This window comes from Mirounga leonina, unplaced genomic scaffold, assembly GCF_011800145.1.
Source record: "Mirounga leonina isolate KUSES-001 unplaced genomic scaffold, KU_Mleo_1.0 Mir_173, whole genome shotgun sequence".
In the NCBI taxonomy this organism is placed as follows: domain Eukaryota; kingdom Metazoa; phylum Chordata; class Mammalia; order Carnivora; family Phocidae; genus Mirounga; species Mirounga leonina.
The window spans coordinates 36,465,657-36,485,513 of NW_023270447.1; the positions used below are offsets into that span (position 1 = coordinate 36,465,657).

At 34.5% G+C, this 19,857-nt stretch overlaps 1 protein-coding gene across 4 annotated transcripts; it reads left to right on the forward strand.

Moving 5' to 3' along the window:
* Nucleotides 1-555: 555 nt before the first annotated feature.
* Nucleotides 556-17,985, forward strand: ZRANB2 (zinc finger RANBP2-type containing 2). Of its 4 annotated transcripts, none has more exons than XR_004681641.1 (11): nt 556-710; nt 3,195-3,247; nt 3,341-3,449; nt 4,518-4,600; nt 8,716-8,792; nt 9,071-9,205; nt 10,374-10,543; nt 12,185-12,271; nt 14,252-14,410; nt 15,501-15,570; nt 16,120-16,169. XR_004681641.1 is itself a non-coding variant. In XM_035018277.1 (11 exons), exons 1-10 carry the CDS (start codon nt 655-657, stop codon nt 15,528-15,530), a joined length of 963 nt encoding a protein of 320 aa, XP_034874168.1. In that variant the 5' UTR covers nt 556-654; the 3' UTR covers nt 15,531-15,570; nt 16,120-17,984. The 4 variants fall into 4 exon arrangements, 3 of the variants coding, with proteins under 3 accessions (XP_034874168.1, XP_034874167.1, XP_034874169.1); XM_035018277.1 differs by having other exon boundaries at nt 15,497-15,570; nt 16,120-17,984; XM_035018276.1 differs by lacking the exon at nt 15,501-15,570 and having other exon boundaries at nt 16,120-17,985.
* Nucleotides 17,986-19,857: the final 1,872 nt, after the last annotated feature.

Below are 19,857 nucleotides of genomic sequence, written 5' to 3' on the forward strand. Positions count from 1 at the left end.
AGACACAGATAATTTCCACAATATTGGCAATATCCTAGTTCAAAATTACTGGTCGGTTCCCACATGCACATTGCTTATCTGTTATACCTACGTCTGTGTCAAAAAACAGTAAGCTTCTAAATGATATCCGGGTGCTGTGTGCATAATTAAAGAACAGAGTTCTCAATCCTTTATTAAAACAGCTTCTACCAACACTTGACTAGCCCACCGTACCTCACCCCCTAAACCTAGCCCGAGCAACCCGCGGTCCCAAACTCAAACCTCACTACAGTCACTTCCGCCTGGGCTCCCTAGCTCCGCCCGTGTGAGCGGAAGTATTTTCCTTTCGGGTCCTCCCGCCTGTAGGGGGCTCTCCGAGGCTTCCAGTGCCACGAAGGCCTCCAGCCTGGGCTGACCCTGCGGCGCCTGTTACTTTAGCCCCAGAGAATACCTTTGCACCATAACTCTCTCGGCCAGGAAACAATCGCACAGGCATCTTACTCTGGACTATAACGTTCACACTCAATCCCGGCCGAGCGTCCTCGTTATCAAGCCCTGGTGCAGTCGTGCGTCGGAGTCAGGCGTCGTGGGGACAGCCCCGGAGTGCCGAAAGTCCCCAGCCCGCTTCCTCCTGCGAAGACGTAGCTGCGGGTAGCTGTGGTGGCGGCGTCCAAGATGTCGACCAAGAATTTCCGAGTCAGTGACGGTGACTGGATTTGCCCTGACAAAAAGTGAGTTCATGAAGGGTCCCGGATTGGGGCAGGGTTTATCGGTAGAAGCTTTCCCAGGCTCGCTCGGCGTTTTCCGTCCTTACGGTCTCCGGTACCTCAAGCCGGGTTGAGGCGGCGAACGGCCAGCTTCCAGGCGGGAAGGAGGCTCCGGTCTCCTCTCGATGAGCTCTTTCGGGAGCCTTTGTGTTGAGTATGTCTCCAAGTTTCCTCGACGTTGTCTCCCCAAGGCAGCCCCTCTTTTTCGAGAGCGAGATGGCCTACCTTTTGCCCCCACACCCCACCCCGGCCAGGTTTCAGCGATAAGGAAATCTCCAGAGTCGAGGCCAGCTTGCGATTGGATATGCCCCACGTGACTTTTTCCTGCAGAACTTTACTCTCGTTCGCGGGAAGCCTCTTTCTCGAGCTCGTCTTTTTGCTTCTCATAATTTGCCTTGGTTTTTTAGTTTTTAATTTCAGCTTTCTTCCCTACTCTTTGTACCCCCCCCCCCCCCCCGTCCAAACACTACCCTTCTTTGATTTAGGAAATACTGACTTTTTTTCTCTTGATTGATCTTTAATTTCCCCACAATATCGCCTCGTTAGAGCCGAGAGGCCTGTGTTTTTGGCTGCTCAGCCCTGGAGATTCCTGCAGCAGAGAAGCACGTGTTTTCGTGGCTGAGCTGTTTGACATGGTTTGCTGAAGCCAGTGTGCTCTGTTAAATTGCCAGGTTCTTTGGAAGGGTGCTCAAATACACCTATTTGGAAATGCATGGAAAGTAATTGTCCAAAAAATTGGATGCACAACTCACATTCAAATAAAAATCTTTGATCTCTTCTTAAGCTCGCCACAAATACAGAGTTCATGTAGTAAGGAGGAGAGACTCTGAAGAAAACAAAAGTGGGTTTAATTCCAGTTCTATTGCTTACAGACCATGTAAGTAGGTTATTTAACTTTACTAAAAGACTGGGATAGAATAGCTCCCTTTTAATGAATACACGATAGCGTAGATAGTGTGTAGAGCAACAAAATATAACCAAATGTGAATACTCTTAATTGATAGCTATCGGTAGTAGTTTTAGAAAAGTTAAATCACTTACTGTCCTTAAAGGACATTAAATCCATATTTCCCCAACATTTGACTTCTGTCCACACTTTAAGTAGTTTAAATGAAGTATTGTTGCGTTTATTTCATAATAAATGGATGGCTCGCTTGGTAAAGATTGAGATGATCTGAAGGATCAGGTCAGCCTGACAGTATTGAATAGAACAAATTCATATGCTCTGAATAGCATTGCTCTAAGTGATACAGACTATTGAAAAAATTCAAAAGATAAACAGCTTGTGATTTTTGTGTTGTTGGTTACTTGTAGAATGATGTGCTTTTGATGGTGTCATTATGACAGCATATGCAGATATTTGAAGTAGGTCTAAGAGAGTACATTCAACTCCGTTACGATTATGTGAATAGAGTATTATTTCTACAGTGTGTATGTTCAGGATAGATTTGATATATTTTCAATGCTTATTTGGGTCATAGGGCATATTTTTTATGGGGAAAAAAGATCTAAAAATTATATGGAGTGCTCACTTTATACCCATTCCATAATTCACATGTTTATTTCATGCTAGTGTAACACCTAAAAGAAATCAGCTTTTTAAAATTTAAGCTTTGCATGTCATTCAGAGCATTTAACATGCTTTTACCAATATACAGATGCATTTTTAAGACCATCATTGTTAGTGCACCTGATAATTTTCTTGTTTTTAATTAAGTTTGCTGAATATAAACAAAGTGATACTGTGCTGTGTTGCACCATGTTGAATTTATTGGTTGTGGTTATTTCTTTCAACTAGGTTTCAGAGGTTTGATAAATACCCCCAGAAAACTCCCATTTCCTTGTAATTATTGAACCTATTTATATTTTTAGTTAGTATAACCTATCTTCTTTACATTGTTATCTCCTGCTTGTAAAAAGATAATTTTGTCAAGATCCATGAAACCGTCTCTGATTTATCTTTATTTTACCCCTTGGCCCATCTTTAGGATTATGTATTTTTTATAATACTTAACACGTTTTTGTATATATCTTCTTATTTTCTGTACTAGGATTTATTTTGAAGTTGTTCTAACTCTCAGTGCCTCTCAGTAATTGTTGAAGTGGAATCCTATCTTACATCACCTTTGCCAAGGGGATTTTGTTGTAATCGATAGGTGCTAATAGAACACTGAAACACAGAGATCCTAAATGACTAACCAGTTAGTGAAAGATTGGAGTTTTTTATCCTGGACCTGTGATTTTAAATCTTATATTTTTTCCACCTACATTGTGAGGATGAGGTGGGGGTTGGTTTTTTGTTTTTGTTTGTTTGTTTGTAATTTGAGATGGCGTTAGAGGTTCTGGATATAGGTGTATAGTAAGGACACATTAGAAGTTGTGCATAAAGAACTTCTAAAATTCTGTAGATTTAAATAACATCTCTGTATTTCTTTTCTTTATTTTCAGATGTGGAAATGTAAACTTTGCCAGAAGAACCAGCTGTAATAGATGTGGTCGGGGTAAGCATTTAAGGAAGCTTCTATTACAACTATGTACAGATCATTTTTTTAATTTATCCAGATTCATAATGCATTATTTTCTTCTGTTGTCAGAGAAAACGACTGAGGCTAAGATGATGAAAGCTGGGGGTACTGAAATAGGGAAGACACTTGCAGAAAAGAGCCGAGGCCTTTTTAGTGCTAATGACTGGCAGTGCAAAACGTATGTGTTTTAAATTATCCAGTTTTTCTTCCATAATAATATGTCTAGCCACTACTTGTTAATATTTCCAGTTCTTACTAGTCACATTGACAAACCAAGGAAACTCTTTTAATCAAAGATATGTTGATTGTTTAGTCCGTATCTGATAGAGAAAATATAAAGAATTTTTAAATTCTCATTTTTTAATGATAGTATTAGTTTTTACTGTGATGGATTATGTATACTAGTAAATGAATGATTAAGGTAAGCTTGCATTCCCAAAAAAAGGGCTATTTAAAACTACCAAAACCTACTTCTTTCTATTGAAAAATCTCAAAAATTTTCAGCCTCTATCATTAATACGAAATACACTACAAAATTCATTTTGCCTGTTTACAAAGTAGTTTTAGAATTTTAAGTTGTTTGCTATAACTATCTCTCGTTAGGTAGTTTTTCCTTAATACTTTCGATTTTCAAGTTCTGTATAGATTTTTTTCCAACTTCCATCTTTTCTGTTGTGCAGATGAATCACATATATGAAAAAGGACTGAATCAGAAGAGGGTTTTCATAAATTTCTGATCCTATAGATACTAAATTTGTATTAGAGAATTGTCCAACAGATTAAATCACTGGATTTGATATGCTGTGAAATTCAGTCCTTGCACTTACTCCTCAAAAACAAATTTAACTTTATTTGGAAGGTATAACTTTACTGTCCTTTGAGGTGAATTTGGAGACTGAAAAATTAGTGAAACCTTTAATTTAAAATGAATTTTCCCTCTAAGGCATCAAAATCTCTGTAGGTATAATTTGCCTCGTTTTGGAAAAATGACAAAGGCACTCTTCAGACTGTATAGCTTTTGCTTCTCTGCTTAAGTAGTTCAGTCTTTTGTCGGAATCCATATTTTCTCTTCAGAAAATGTGTGCTACTGGTACATATTCTTTGTTTGCAGTATTCTTAATAAACATTTCGTTATGGTAGTGATTTCATCCTAGTTTTTATTTTAAAATTCTAGAATGTCTAAAATTTTACTTTTTTTCTTAGATTGCATTATAGACTACTAATCTGGTGTTTTTCTCTTCTAAAGATGCAGTAATGTGAATTGGGCCAGAAGATCAGAGTGTAACATGTGTAATACTCCAAAGTATGCTAAGTTAGAAGAAAGAACAGGTAAAATACAATCACATTCTAACTAAATGATTTTAAAAGGAAGAAAAATTAATTAATAATTCTATCACCTTCTCTTATAAGAGCATAGTAGTTGAGGATTCTGTTTTGCCCTTAGGTTTTTATCTTGATATTTTTCTCATACCCAAAAAAAGGTCATCTTTTGTTTAATAATACCACAGTTTACGGAGTACAGTGTTAGAGAGTCACAAATAGTGACATTAGGAAGGGCAGAGAGGCACCTTTTAAGATAATTGTCTAATGATTAGGCAGTAATTCTCAAATTTGGCTGTGTCTTGGTGTCATTTGAGAAACTTTTTTCAAAACAGACCTATGAATGCTCATTGGGTGTGTGTCCCAAAAATCTGTAGGTGATTAGGATGGTGTTTGGTAACCATTGGCCTAAGTAATAGGTTACCATTGGCTTTGTGTGTTCTCTGTGGTGAGATGAAAATATTTACCTAATCGAATATAGTTTTTCAGTTATCAGCAATTAGCTCAACCACATTATCAAATCTCATTTTGTCGTGTAGTGACTCATACATCATATAATCAAAGTTTTCCTTCTATATATAGTTATCGTCAGACTTACTAAACTACTTCCCTATTTTCTTTTCCTTGAGAACTTCAGATCACTTCCACTGTGTGGTTTCTGGGGATATGAGACCCATTAGCCCTTCCAGAATCATCTGGACCTAGCCCTTCAAGGCTGCAACAGAAATTGTTTTTTTATTCCCCCCGTTTTTTGGTGTTTTTATGTTTTGTTTTTTGTATATTTAATATTCTCTCATGTGAGATTATAGTCCAATGTCCTAGATATTTTTCTTTTTCAATCCTCAAATCTTACCCCACTCTTCTCATTCTTAGCCTTTATATTAATTGGGTAGATTGGGGCCTTCTAATAAGGGTCTCCCTTTTTTTCCTTTCTTCACCTTCTAAAGAATGTTTTTTTTTTTTTTTTTTTATCCTTTTTCTCCCCACACCTGTGGTAGTTTATTTGTGTCCTTTTTAGATTCATCGTCTTCTGCCTGGCCACAGAATGTTTGTTGAGTATCTTCAGGGTCCAGTCTCTAAGCTTTCTTTGCTCTTTATTTTCTGGGCATTTTTTTTAAGTCCTAAGTTTAAGTAATCTTCGGCACACCATAATACTCAGATATATGTCTCCAGTTGAGACTTCTTTGAGCCATATATTCAGCTGCCTATTCAGCATTATCATGTAAATGTCAAACTTATTATATCCAAACTGAACTCATGATTTTCCCCCAGGACCTGGCCCTCTTCTAGTGATCTCTTTCTCATGATTAGGACTACCCACCATATGCTTGTTGCGTAAGCCAGAAATCTAGATGTGCTTAGTAACTCCTTCATTTCTCCTCTATTCCCTCAAAAATTCTTTTCCACCACTCCCCTAGATAGGAATACCACTATATCTTGTCTTAGAGAACTAGCCCCTTAGCTGGTGTCTACATATTCTGCCTCCCTGCCCCATTGGCAGCCAGAGATGTTTTGTTTTATTTTGTTTTCCAAAGTAAAAACTTCATTCATGACTATGGTTCTTCTCACTTTTCCTTTACTCAGTATTTTTTTCTGTGATTCTGGTGTCTTGACCCTTTCCCACTTCTCTGGCAATAACTAGTTGTCTTGTCACAGTTGAATGTGTGAAATAACCTAGAGCATTGCTCTCCAGTGTCTCTTTACTATTTTTAATAAGGAAGTCCGAGGTTCTGAGGAACATTTCCTAAGCGTGGGATAGTCTGTGTGTAAAAGAAAACTTGATGTACTACTGAAAGATTGCTGACTTCTGCATTATCCCTTCAAATAAAATAATACAGTAATGTTCTTGTCAAAAATTAAGTTCTTTTTCTGTAGCCTATATGAGAACACTAGAATAGCTTTGTGTTTGCTATGATACTCATTTTAAAGTAAATTGACAGGGCGCCTGGGTGGCTCTGTCGGTTAAGCGGCTGCTTTTGGCTCAGGTCGTGGTTCTGGGGTCCTGGGTTAAGTCCCACATCGGGCTCCCTGCTCAGTAGGGAGTCTGCCTCTCCCTCTGCCCTCCCCCTGCTTGTGTTCTCTCTTTCTCTCATTCTCAAATAAATAAAATCTTTTTTGAAAAAAATAATTTTATTTACATACCTATGCAAAATTACTTGTGAATTACAGTTCACTTTCTAAATCCTAATTTATTTGCCATGCCATTTTTCAGCTGCAAATTACTTAAATGTGAACAAAGAACTCTCTAAAAGCCCAACTATTGAATTTAAATAGGATTGTTTTAATATTTTTACACGTTTTCACATATAAACAGTCTAGTTTATCAGGCATTTTTCTGTACTGCTGACCTGAAGGTAATCATGCTATTGCATTATATTTGTTCACTGTCCTTTTTTTTTTTCCCCCGTATGTGAAGTAATTCCCATCTAAATCCTGTGGATTTTTTTGGTTTGTTTTTGTTTTAGTTTTTTTTTTCCCTTTTAAGTTTTTAGAGTTTAGTTCTTTATTATTAATCATCTCTTAAAATGACTTATTTTCCGTCTAGATCCTGTGAAGTTTTTTTTTGTTTTTCTCCTACTTTTACGTAGTTTGAAGCTTAGCTCTTTACTATTAGTCATCTTTTAAAATTTGTTGTTTATTGCATTACTCATACCTTAATCCCAGGACATACTGATATAATATTAAACATATCTAGAGGTAACAAACTACATTGAATTATAACTTTCCACGGTATTTGTAATCTAAAATTAGCATTGAATATGAGCTGTTCCCTTGAGGTTCATCATATACTCGTTTGTACTTGATTTTCTCTTTTTATATTTAATTTCTGAAAAGCTAGAGCCAAGATTTTAGTAAGGAAAAGTTGTTCCTGGTATTTAATCCACTCTTCATTTGTATGTCATGTACAGAAGCAAAAGGAAATTCGTGTATAACACAGTTGAAATCCATATTGTCTCTGAAATAAGGTAGGAGGAGGAAGAAAGGGATCACATGCAACTTTGAGGGATAAGCACCTACACATTGCAGTTTTCACTGGTACAAACTAATGAAGATAAGATGAATGTGATTTTTTTTTTTAAGAAAGTTAAATTTATTACATTATTTTGTTGGGATAGTTCTATCCCTTCTACTATTTGTGTCTCATAAAATGATGATAGGGTAATTGATCATTTTTTAAATGCCCATGATTGGTAATTTTAAAGCCACATATCCTAAGTTCTTTAAAAATACTTTTTTGTTCATAAGTTTATTTAGTGTTTTGCTTGTTCATGACGTCCTTACATCTTGGAATCACTGCCTTTATGTGCTGGTACTGCTCTGCAGTATGTGCAGTAGTAGTTAGATAATGTTGCTCTTGCTGACATAATGTCTATTATTTTTTCAGTGGGAGATTTATTGAAAATCTCACTTTTTCTCTAAAACTAACTCCAGTTTCTCTTAAGCCTGTGTCAAAAAACGGTCAATCCAATTACAGATGTTAGTTGTGACATCAAAGAATAGTGGTTTGCTGATCTTGACTACTTTTTAATAGACTATTTTCAGTTTAAGAGTTTACTGTCTACTTTGAACAATATATTAAAAATAGTTGTAATAAAACCAGTTTAGGTGTCCTTTATTATGTTCTTGTATTTATATAATTAGGAATATTCCGAACACTAGCTACATTTTATTCCAGCAAAATTTCAACATATCAAAAGATAACAGTCTATCTGCAACTGGTAATCAGTGAAATTTGATTCTTAGTTCTTAACGAGCCCACTCCTCTCAGAAGAATTATGATAAAGTACAGAAGAAAGTTGTTTCAAAACTTGGTTATAGCATAGATTTGAGGAGATGTTTTTCACCCATGTATTGCATGCATAGTCATACAGGACATTTTGAAATTGAGAAGAGCTAGAAACGTAGCAGCAGGGCTTTTTCAGCCGAAGTATGTAACTTTGACACTGTTCTCTGTAGTGATACTTTTTAATACGCTTTTTTAAAACTAGTAATTTACTAGCTAGGCAAATGTCATTTATGAAATTTTTCTTTTCTTTTTCTGTTGCTTGGAGGTGATTTTGACATGTTTTTGTTATTTTAATGAATTGTCATAGGGTAACAGTTTATGCCCCCTCCCTTTTTAGGCTATGGTGGTGGTTTTAATGAAAGAGAAAATGTTGAATATATAGAAAGAGAAGAATCTGATGGTGAATATGATGAGGTAAGCTATACATTAGTGTGCAGGTTGAACACAAATTAGAAAACATGTAAAAAATACCTTAGATGCAAAGGCATAATAAATGTATGTTTTTATAAGTATACTTTGTATCCTTTAAGGCAACTTACCATTTTTTAAGAAGTTCTAACTTACTTAAATATATAATTGTTACAATTAACTTGAAAAGATTTATTGACTTAAGTATATAAAAGTAATTTCTTAGAAAAAGTAATAATTTTAAAACATTTTCAGCTAACAGAAATATGAAACTTTTTCTCTAGTTTGGACGTAAAAAGAAAAAATACAGAGGGAAGGCAGTTGGTCCTGCATCTATTTTAAAGGAAGTTGAAGATAAAGAATCTGAGGGAGAAGAAGAGGATGAGGATGAAGATCTTTCTAAATATAAATTAGATGAGGTAAATGATTTCCTTGTCTTATTTCCCCTTAGCCTTAATTGAGCTATGATATAACATGAATCTTTTCAATGGTCTTTGTCCAATAGTGAAAATACGTTTTATGTATTCATTTGTTCTCAAAAAGATTTCGAGCTTCACTCTGCCAAGCACTCTTCTGGCTCTGGAGATACAATAATAATGGAGACAGAGCCATCCTTCTTTTAATGGAACTTCAATTCTCAAGGGGAAAGACATAAATGAACAAGATAATTTAGATAGCAATGGTATTGTAAAGATAAATGTGATAACAGATCATGAGAAGAGCTACTTTGGTTTCAGTGGATGGAGAGATTTCTGAGGAGGTGAAATTTGAGCTGAGACCTTGAATGATAGAATGATATTAGGTGCTGGCCACAAGAGTTGTGGTCAGCACTTTCAGGCAGAGAACAGCAAATAAAAGTCATTTAAATAGGAAAGAAAGAAGCAACATCAAAAAATCACACATAAATGTTAGAGCAGAGGGGAGAATGTGGTGAGAGGGACGAACACCACCAGCAGGTCAGGTGGTGTTCATTCTAAGTCCAGAGTATAAAGTTTTATGGCCTGATGTATACATCCAGATTAAGGATACACTTGAGGTCTAATCATAAGAAGTCCTCAAATGCAACTAAACAAATCAATGTGGAGCAATTTTTAAAGCTTGTTTCTTAACAAATGAGATCAAACAAATCTGATCTGTTTCGGAGTGGTGACTGTCAATATATTAAGATATTAGGGAGGCAGAATGGATTACTAGAGTTAGGGAGACTAGATGAGAGGTTATACGGTAATATACTGGAGAAAAGAGCAAAGTTGTGAACTTAGACTATAAGAAGAGGGATTCAAGGGCTTTTAAAGGGTAAAAATGAAAATTCTTTACAGCTTATTTGGTGATACATTGTGACAGAAAAAGAAGAAATAGGTACAACTTTTAGGTTTACTTCACTATAATGTCTGAGATAGTCTGTTTAGCTGAGATGAGGAATATAGTAGGCAGATTTTAGGATCGAGAATTTGTTGAGATGTCGATGATACCATACTTCTGTTGATGATACTATATATCCATATGGAGATGTCCAGTACACAGAACTGTTCATTCCTAGTAGATAGCATTAATAAACAAATGTCTAAATAATTGAATTTTTGTTAGGATGAGGATGAAGATGATGCTGATCTCTCAAAATATAATCTTGATGCCAGTGAAGAAGAAGATAGTAATAAAAAGAAATCTAATAGACGAAGTCGCTCAAAGTCTCGATCTTCACATTCACGATCTTCATCACGCTCATCCTCCCCCTCAAGTTCAAGGTCTAGGTCCAGGTAAACGGGTACAGGTCAAGGGTAACACCAGTCAAAATGTCAGTATCTAACTTCTTTATTTATAAATTTTGCTTTTCTTGACTGAATAAGCTTTCCTTTTTATTTTAGAGATTTCATTCAAGTCCACATTTACAAAATAATTTTTTCTTAGCGCCATGAAGTTACTGTCTAGTATCTTCAGAAATGCAAAGTTTTAATGTGAAACTTCCTTGGGCCATTTTTAGCACCATGCCTTTTATTAAAATAGACCTTAAAAATTCATTTAAACCATTACATATAGTGATACTTAATTATATAAATAGATAGTATACATTTAGGAACTTTAAAATGTGAAGATTTATATTTTCACTCATGATGTTAAAGGCTACAGAAATTTTCTAGACACTAAATCATTGCTTAATGTACAATGTTTTAATAATTTACTTTGATAGAGGTATTTTGAGTAAAGGAGCAAATTCAGACATATTAGTTCTATTGGCTTAATGCTCATGATGTTGAGATGTCCAGGAAAAAGAGGGTTTAGTTGGTGTTGTACTTGAATATTATTTTATGTAATGTAAAATTTTAATAAATCTTACCTGATTGCATAGTCAACAATGAAAATTTTAGGTGAGCAAAAGCAGTACCTTATATAGACAATATTCCCTTGAAGAATTCTTTTCACGATGCAGTGAAGCCATGGGCCATGAATTTTAATGGTATTTAGGGATAAAAATATTAGCTAATTGAGTACTTAACTAAAGTTAGATAATTTTTGTTTGAGTACTGTAAAGCCTGAAAGCTTTATAGGAGTGATAATACAGTAATTTTAAGATGTAAATATAATAGTAATCTTTTTCTACAAGGTATTTTAAGGGATAAATTAATGGTATAAGGTTAATAAGTAAATTTAATTTTTTTTTTTTTAAAGATTTTATTTATGTGACAGAGAGACATAGCGAGAGAGGGAACACAAGCAGGGGGAGTGGGAGAGGGAGAAGCAGGCTTCCTGCGGAGCAGGGAGCCCAATGTGGGGCTCTATCCCAGGACCCTGGGACCATGAACTGAGCTGAAGGCAGACGCTTAACGACTGAGCCACCCAGGTGCCCCGTGAATTTTATTTCATTTGTGATTTTTAAAATTTAAGTGGGCCATATCTGTCTCCCCTTTGAGTAGACAGAAAAACATAGCAATTAAACAAACATACACATGTCATACTTAAAGTGTCACACTAGCTAGAGACTAAGGAAACAGAAGGAATTTTATTAGGGAAATTGATAGAGATCTATCAGAGGTTAAATTATGAACAGCAACATTCAGTATTCCTGGATGTATAAGTCCTGGGTTGCTTTAAAAATTGTGAACAGAAATTATTCACTATTAATGAAGTGAGATAATGCTTAGTGTTTTTATTTGTACAATTTGATTTTTGGAGTTATTTAGTCAAACTTGGAAAGTGATAGTTGATTTTTTTAATTAAGTTTGGGCATAAATATTTAAAATGTTTAGTTACCTTAAAATACTGTGTTTTGAAAATATATATCTCAAATAGTTGCCTTTTTATATGAAAATGAACTCTAATACATATTTTTCTTTCAGTGTTCATTTCACAAAGTTCATTTAAGTGGTCCTGGAAAAAAAAATCCTTCCATGTTGTTCCAGGTCCCGTTCAAGAAGTTCTTCCAGTTCGCAGTCAAGGTCTCGTTCCAGTTCCAGAGAACGTTCGAGATCTCGTGGGTCGAAATCAAGGTGAATGAGGTAGCATCTCTCTGTAAAGCAGAGAGAAAAAATATTTAAAGGCTGCAGAAGGCGTTGCTGCTTTTTTCCTCTTATTTTGCTTCTACTTGTCAATTTTATTTTAGCATTAGAAAACTAATGCACTTGCCTCAGCTTAATTTTCTCACCATGAGATGTTTCCATTGCCAGCAGTGTGCCAAGACATTCCCATGATTGAATTAAGGCTGCTATTTTGCATAATGCAAGGTTTGTTATTTTTGTGCTAGCTAAAATGTGATGAAATAGGAAGATGGAGCCAAGTCTTAACACCAGATCTCTAGTACATTAAAATCATGTTTGCAATAATCGTTCAAATAAAATCAGAGATATGCAAAGAAAAAGTTTACTGTGTTAAAAGGCAGAAAATTAACCTTGCCTCAAAACAGATTTTGTTTTGTAGGGCAATTGTTTCGGTATTTACAGAAACTGTTTTGTCATTTATATCAGATAAAGTTTCTGGAACGTTTCTATTTTTTGGTAATATTGTACAAAATATTATAGAATTATAAATATAAAATGTTATACATAAATATTATATATAGAACAAGCACTCCTCTTAAATTTTACAAATTAAATCAAGAAGTATGGTTGGTTAAAAAAAAAAAAAAATACATATGGTTGGTTATTCTAGGTAGGATGTGGTCTTAAGTAAGCATTACTGTTAACTTCAGGTTGCATTTGGTCCAACCTGTAGAGGGAAACAGTTTGTGAAGAAGCAAATGAAACATTAGTGTTTACTTTCTTGAAATTTTTTTCCTAAATTTGGTCAAAATACGCTGCCCTTTAAGTTGATTTATTGATCATTTATTTAAAGCATCTAACAGGAATAGAAAATGACTAAAATTCCACTTGTGTGGAAATTCACACTGAAGTTTAATGATAGTTTTTTGGTAAAAATAATTGCTTGGTAGAGCCAAATCTGTAGCATTAGAGGGCAATTGCAGTTTAACATTAAAGGAAGAAAGAGTGATACACAAGCTTGTATTAAGCCAATACAAAAATGGAGAGCAAGTGAGTTTATTGTTGTTATTTATTATCAATGTTTTAGTACTTTTATTTAAGTGCTGCTTAGGTGAAGATCCTTAAATCTTAGTTCCCTTTGGGAAGTACTAGAATTCAGATTTACAGAACAGCCTTCATGTTCTTGCCAAACATTTTTTTCATTGCTTATAACTTTCCAAAGAATTCTCCTTTTGGGCTTTCTGATTTTATTTTAAGCCCAAAGGTGAATTTTTTGGGAAGTTTGAGCTAAATTCCTTCAACCAAAATATGTAAATGAAGAAAAATTTTGCATTTAAACATTTGCACATTTACTTCTACCTGAAACATGTGAATGTCAACACTTCATACTTCATGAATAGTAGTCCTTCATAAAAATAAAGATTGTTAATGTAAATCAAAGTTTTAAAGTTACTCATTTTATTTTTCTTTGATTATTTGGCAGTTTAATAGTTCTTTCTCATTGCTGTCCCCTATCCCTGCCCTTTGTGTAGCAACTTAACTAATAAGTTGCTTAATTCCTCAAGGAACTGTTATGTTTATTTGCCTCAGGAAGTTGTATATAACATACAAGTTTGTTTCCCAAATGGGAAGATGTTTTCTAGACGTAAAGTCATGCAAATGCAGTTACCTTTTGGTTTTGTTATTTATGTATACTTTAAAATGAAAGCCTTAAGTTAAAAAAAAAAAAAAATTCTTCTTTATTAAGCTGGTTTTTAATTATAAGTAATGAACACTTAGAATGTTAAAGAGATGAAATTAAAGTAATTGTACTTAAATAGAATTGTTTTCATGGTTGAACCAGAAGTCTTCTGTTGAGTATGCAGTAAGTATTCCTTCTTATAAAATTTTCAGTTGTATATCCTGTTTATTTTTGGAGCTATCTGTTAACTAAATGATCTGCCTCATTTCTTCTTTTAATGAAATGTTTGATTTGTTTCTCAATCAATGAAGATCCAGCTCCAGGTCCCACAGGGGCTCTTCTTCCCCACGAAAAAGATCTTATTCAAGTTCATCATCATCTCCTGAGAGGAACAGAAAGAGAAGTCGTTCTAGATCTTCTTCATCTGGTGATCGCAAAAAAAGACGAACAAGATCACGGTCACCCGAAAGGTTTGGGTTTCTGTAGAAATAAGAATGGGTGTTCTTAAGTGTGTTTAATAGATTAAACTTCCTAGTCAAGGATTAGATTTTCATTATCTCCTTGTTCCAATTTTAAATTACACTTTTCAACTTTGAATTTCAAAACCACTAATTACTTTGTTTATCCTGTGTGCTTTGATCAGGTTGTTTAGAAAAGTTGTAGATCAAACCACTCTTCCACTATCTGGTCATTTTATTGTTTAAATTTTTATTTTCGTATATGATTATTATAGCCAACTCTCGGTTATTTCTGTTTTTTAAGATTGTAATTCAGAGGCTGTATGTAGAAATAATTTAGAAGTTGATTTTTAAATGTATTGATTTATGTTACTGATTTTACATTAAATATTAGAAATCAATTCTGGGGCCTCTAGTAAAAAAAATTAACTATCTTAGATCATTGGAAATCTTTTCTCATTTAAATATGTATAAATGCATTTCCACAGCAAATTATTGTTTTATGCCCTTCATCTATAAGGATATAAGGAAATTGTTCTTGTAGCTAATACATTTTTCATCTTGCAGTCCAAATCTTTTTTTTTTTTTTTTTTTTTTAAGAAAAAGACCTTTACTAGATCACTTTACTTGTATTGACATTTTTAAAATTTGGAGAGTGCAGGTGTCATCCGTCAACCTTTTCTGCAACAGGCTAATTACTCAGTTTCATTAACTTTCTCTACATTCTCAATGTCAAATTATATAGGCATTTTAATGATTTCCTTTGTGGTCTTTGCAAATTTTCCATATCCTTTCAGCTTGTGAAAATAAGAATTAAGTACAATCTAATTATTGCTGGGTTCAGAGGTAGGATTACCTCATGATTCCTTCTTGTACAGAATGATTAATTTGCTTCACATTTTAAAGTATAGATATTAAGCTTACACACTACTAGTGTTGTTTTTGTGCATTTGCTCCTTTGTAAGAAAATTACTCCGTACTTGAACGAAATTCATTCTGTTGCTTTCTTACCACTCTGCAAATTTTTATCTTAGCCACATATAATCCCCCTAGTTTGTTGTCATCTAAACTTAATGAACATGTTCTCTATTCCATAAGCCAGGTGATTGGTGAAAACACTAAACAACCCTGAGCCCAGGGCCAACCCCTCGGAACACCACTACTTTACCCAGGTTGATATATTGACTTATTCATATTAGCTGCATGAATATAACCCTATAACTAATTGTACAATCATCTTGTGTGACCTAGATTTCCAAACGTAATTATTTATGAATATATATTTTCATACACAATCAGAAGCCTTGCTGTATTTGTTTTACATACAGACTTACCACACTACAGTGTATCACAGGGATTGATTAAGTCACACTTCCATTACCAAGTTTATATGCCTTTGTTGTATATTATCTGTAATTTTACACATTTTTGCAAGGCTTTCCTTCATTGCCTTAAATAATTGAGAGGTGGCTATATATTGAAAAGAGAAGATACTTGTAAATTATAGAGAATTTTAAATTATGGTTATGCTATTACTGGGCTCACATCCAACATCTAAACACTAGTTAGTTATTATGTGTATACATTTGTATCTTATATTTTAATTATTTTTGCCAACATAATGAGGTTTTATTTATTTATGTTCTCACAGTCTTATGAATGAATGCTGGATAACCAACTCTAGCTTACTAGATTATCTCCTTTCTCCTTATGTCTTACAGGCACCACAGGTCATCTTCTGGATCATCCCATTCTGGTTCCCGTTCAAGTTCAAAAAAGAAATAATGTATTAAAATTTACATCTTAAAAAAAAATCAGTACAGTGCATGAAGCATATTTTTTAAGAAGTTGGTGTCTTACTTGGTCAGAAGTGCTAAATCTGCTAGTAGAGGTGCATGCCTTTCATTGCTTTTCAGAACAATACAGCTGTGTTTATTTGTGAAATTAAAAGTAAATAGTATTTTAAGCCATAATGTCCCAAAATATATGCTCTATCATTCATTATTTACAACCATTTGCTTCACTTAAAACCATTTCAGCTATGACAAAGTACTTTGTTTCCTAATTTGAACTCTTGTTTTTTTTCATTTCCGAATATGAACTGTCTATTGACTGAAGACAGGATAACCCAGGCTTGCCTGAACTTTGGGCATGGAGGCAAGACTGTGGTAAAGTAGTTGGATACAATCTGTTTATGTTATTCTGGGAAAAGGAGTCCACCTGTTTATGTTAATCTATGTCAAAGTAATTCTTATCAGAAAAGGTAAAACTAGTTGGAAAAGCCAACTGGAAACTTTTATTTTGAAATTCCCTATGCTCAGGGTGCCTTAGAATCTTTGTCTGTCTCTCTCTTACTCAGTTTTGCTTTTTGTACCACCACATTTAATGAAGAAAAATCTTGTGAATTGTAGAAGGAAAGAAGTGTTACTCATTTCTCCTTGCCTGACACATGATTTTGAGCAAAGGTGTAAAACCAGTTCCTCTCTTTACTGGTATTATTGATGAGAAAAACATCTATTTCAAGATGTTTATCTTAATATTTTAAAAAGTTTTATGTGATATCATTTAAAATTTAATCCAGTTTATCACATATGGTAGTGCAGACAAAGTTAAATCATAGTTAATGAGGAACAAATTGAAGAAAGCTTCAGAAGTATATTTCTCTGGTTGAAAGACCAACAGAGATATTGTGAATTTAAGTGAACATTTATTTGCCTTGAGATGTTCAAACACTGCATAAAATTTTCTTTTGAGTAACAAATGAATGCTCATTTCTGCATGACATGCAGAAATACTTATTGTTCCTATTCACTTGAAATTACTTATGGCTTAAAATACTTTCAGAGTTTGTTTTATTTCTCAAAATTAAAATCTGGTCACTTGAGCTCCATTATGTCCTCTGGCTTAAAAACAAAGGTTTCTCTTAGCAGTATCTTCAGTGACAATGCAAGGTAAGTATATTAAGGGAAATCGACAGTGTGCTGGGGACTTTTTGTCATGGGGATCAGTACCCACTTTTTGGGGTTTTTTTCCCTTAATTTTAAATTACTGTCTACTGCAATTAAAAGTTTAAAAGTTTCAAGGTGTTCAGTAGACCAAACAAAATTGTTTTTTATTTTAAAATGAGTGATTTTTCTGTTCAACTTATCTAAAGATGAAAGCAAAATACCTTATGTAAAAGTATTTTGATAATATTTTTACAATGAACTTCCCCTTGTTTTTTTATGTCTTAATTTTCTTTGCTACGTTTACTGTAGGTTGCACAAGAACTTTTACTCTCTTGTAATTGTGCCTCAGACTTCTTGAAAGTCCACCTTCTAAATTGCCCAGATGATCTTCTAGAGTCTACATGTTACCATTGGTTTATTCTTGTGCTTTCTGTATTTGAAACTTTGGCTGTACTAAGCAAATGCAAGTTATAAATTTAGCTAATAGTTTACAGACAATTCAGATGATTATGATTTCATTTGGTTTAACTAAGCTGTACTAGTTCATTTCATGAGGAACTGATGCTGTAGACAAATGTAAATAAAGCTGTGAGTCAAGCATCAAGTGGCATTTATGAGAAATAAATTAGAATTTTTAAGCTCCGAGTTAGTGTTCATTTTTAAGCTAATTACTGTCCTGTTACTTTTGATTGTGCATTTTAAATTCTTCATGTTCCTTTACCTTTGTATAACATCACCCTTTGTTTATATAGGAGTGCTTGGTTTAAAACATACCAGTCATGATCCAACTATATAACTTTGTTTGTGACTTTCTTTTTAATGGAGAATATCCAGATTCGTTGAATATTTCCTACCACAACATCACACACTTTATTTCATGTGGTAAAATAGCACTGCATAGTGTGCTTCTTGAATTAACTTTTAAAACTGTGACTTTTTAACACTGAACAGCTGTCCCTTTTAACTGCTAAATTTTCTTACGTTCTCATTTAGAATCCTTTTATTTGAACAATATTTGAATGGTATCTAATAATGTTTGAGTTCAAGGCAAATTCTAAATGCAAGACCATCTCTAGGCACAATTATAAAAGTAAAACAAGTCTTTGTTTCCCCTCTTAGATTCTGGCATCCACAGCCAGTGTGTAGGTATTGGTAAGAAGGCAGGGAATTTCTCCGCTCCGCCCCCTGTTTTTGATACAGTCGTGAGATAACTTTGTAGCTTTCCTGAATTGGAAAATAGAGTGAGCAGTTTTAATTAAAAGACATTTTAAGGTATGTAATAGATTACAGGCAGGCAGATCTCCCTGTCAGCTTTACATACTGTTTTACAAAAAGCAAAGTTACAGCTTAAGGAGATTTAAAACTTGTCCAGGGGAACCACAAGATGGCTAAATGGGGATTTACCCCCGAGTCTGATGGCAAATTTCTGTATCACCTCTAATAACCAGATAATTTGTCTCAGAAGATAAATGTTAAGTCAAAATGGTCAGGTGTTTCTTAGTGGTTTGGTAAGAGGGTATTAATTTCAGTCATTTATAGGTAGGTAGGTGGATAGGCAGACACACTAATTTGGAATAACTTCAGATTTACAGAAGAGTTGCAAAATTTGCACAGTTCCAATATACCCTCCCCCTCCTGTTTTCACCATCATTAACACATTACCATGTACTTTCGACGAAACTAAGAAACCAGCATTGATGTATTACTATTAATTACAATCCAGATTTCATGTGAATTTCACCATTTTTCCATTACTCTGTTCCAGGATCCAGTCTAGGATATCACAGTGCAGTTAGTTGTCATATCTCTGCAGTTCTCCTCTGGTCTGACAGTTTTTCATTAGTTCCTTGACAACCTTGAGGAGTACTGACTGGGTATCTTGGAAAATATCTCCCATTCTGAATTAGTCGGTGTTTCTGATCATTAGACTGGGAGAAGGGGAAATTGGAAAGAATATTAGAGGAAACGTACCTTTTTCATCATATCTGGGGTACATTATACCTGGATTTGCCCAAATTCATCATTGTAGTTAGTATTTACCCCTTAACGTACTCCATCTTTTGGAAGCAAGTTACTAAGTATAGTCCACCTTCAGAGAGGAGATCAGGGAATTAAACTCCTGTTGGGGAAGGCAATCTACTCACTTGGAATTCTTCTGTAAAAAAGCTCTCCCACTGTATCTGTATGGACTCATGCATATTTCTTTTATACCAATGCTATGTTATTTTATTGCTCAAATTGTTCCAGCTTTGGCCTTGGGGAAGTTCTTTGAGATTTGGCTCCTGTGTTTTTTTGACATACCTCCATTCTTCCAGTAGAACATAAAGTAGATGATGGAGGAGGGAGGGAAGAATTGTTGGGAGAGAGATCATCCAATAGGTGAAGGAATGGGATCAGATTCATCATGGTGGGGTGATGGGCAGGGGCCAGGGCACTTTGACCTTAAAAAGGAGCCTTGGCAATTCTCAGGAGGGACGGATCCGGGTAGCATTAGAACCAAGTTTGTAGTCA

Coding starts and splice junctions, on each gene's coding strand:
- ZRANB2 (XM_035018276.1), top strand. CDS start 655: ATGTCGACCAAGAATTTCCGAGTCAGTGACGGTGACTGGATTTGCCCT. Junction 10,544..12,184: donor AGTTCAAGGTCTAGGTCCAG/GTAAACGGGTAC, acceptor ATGTTGTTCCAG/GTCCCGTTCAAGAAGTTCTT. Junction 14,411..16,119: donor AGATCACGGTCACCCGAAAG/GTTTGGGTTTCT, acceptor TATGTCTTACAG/GCACCACAGGTCATCTTCTG.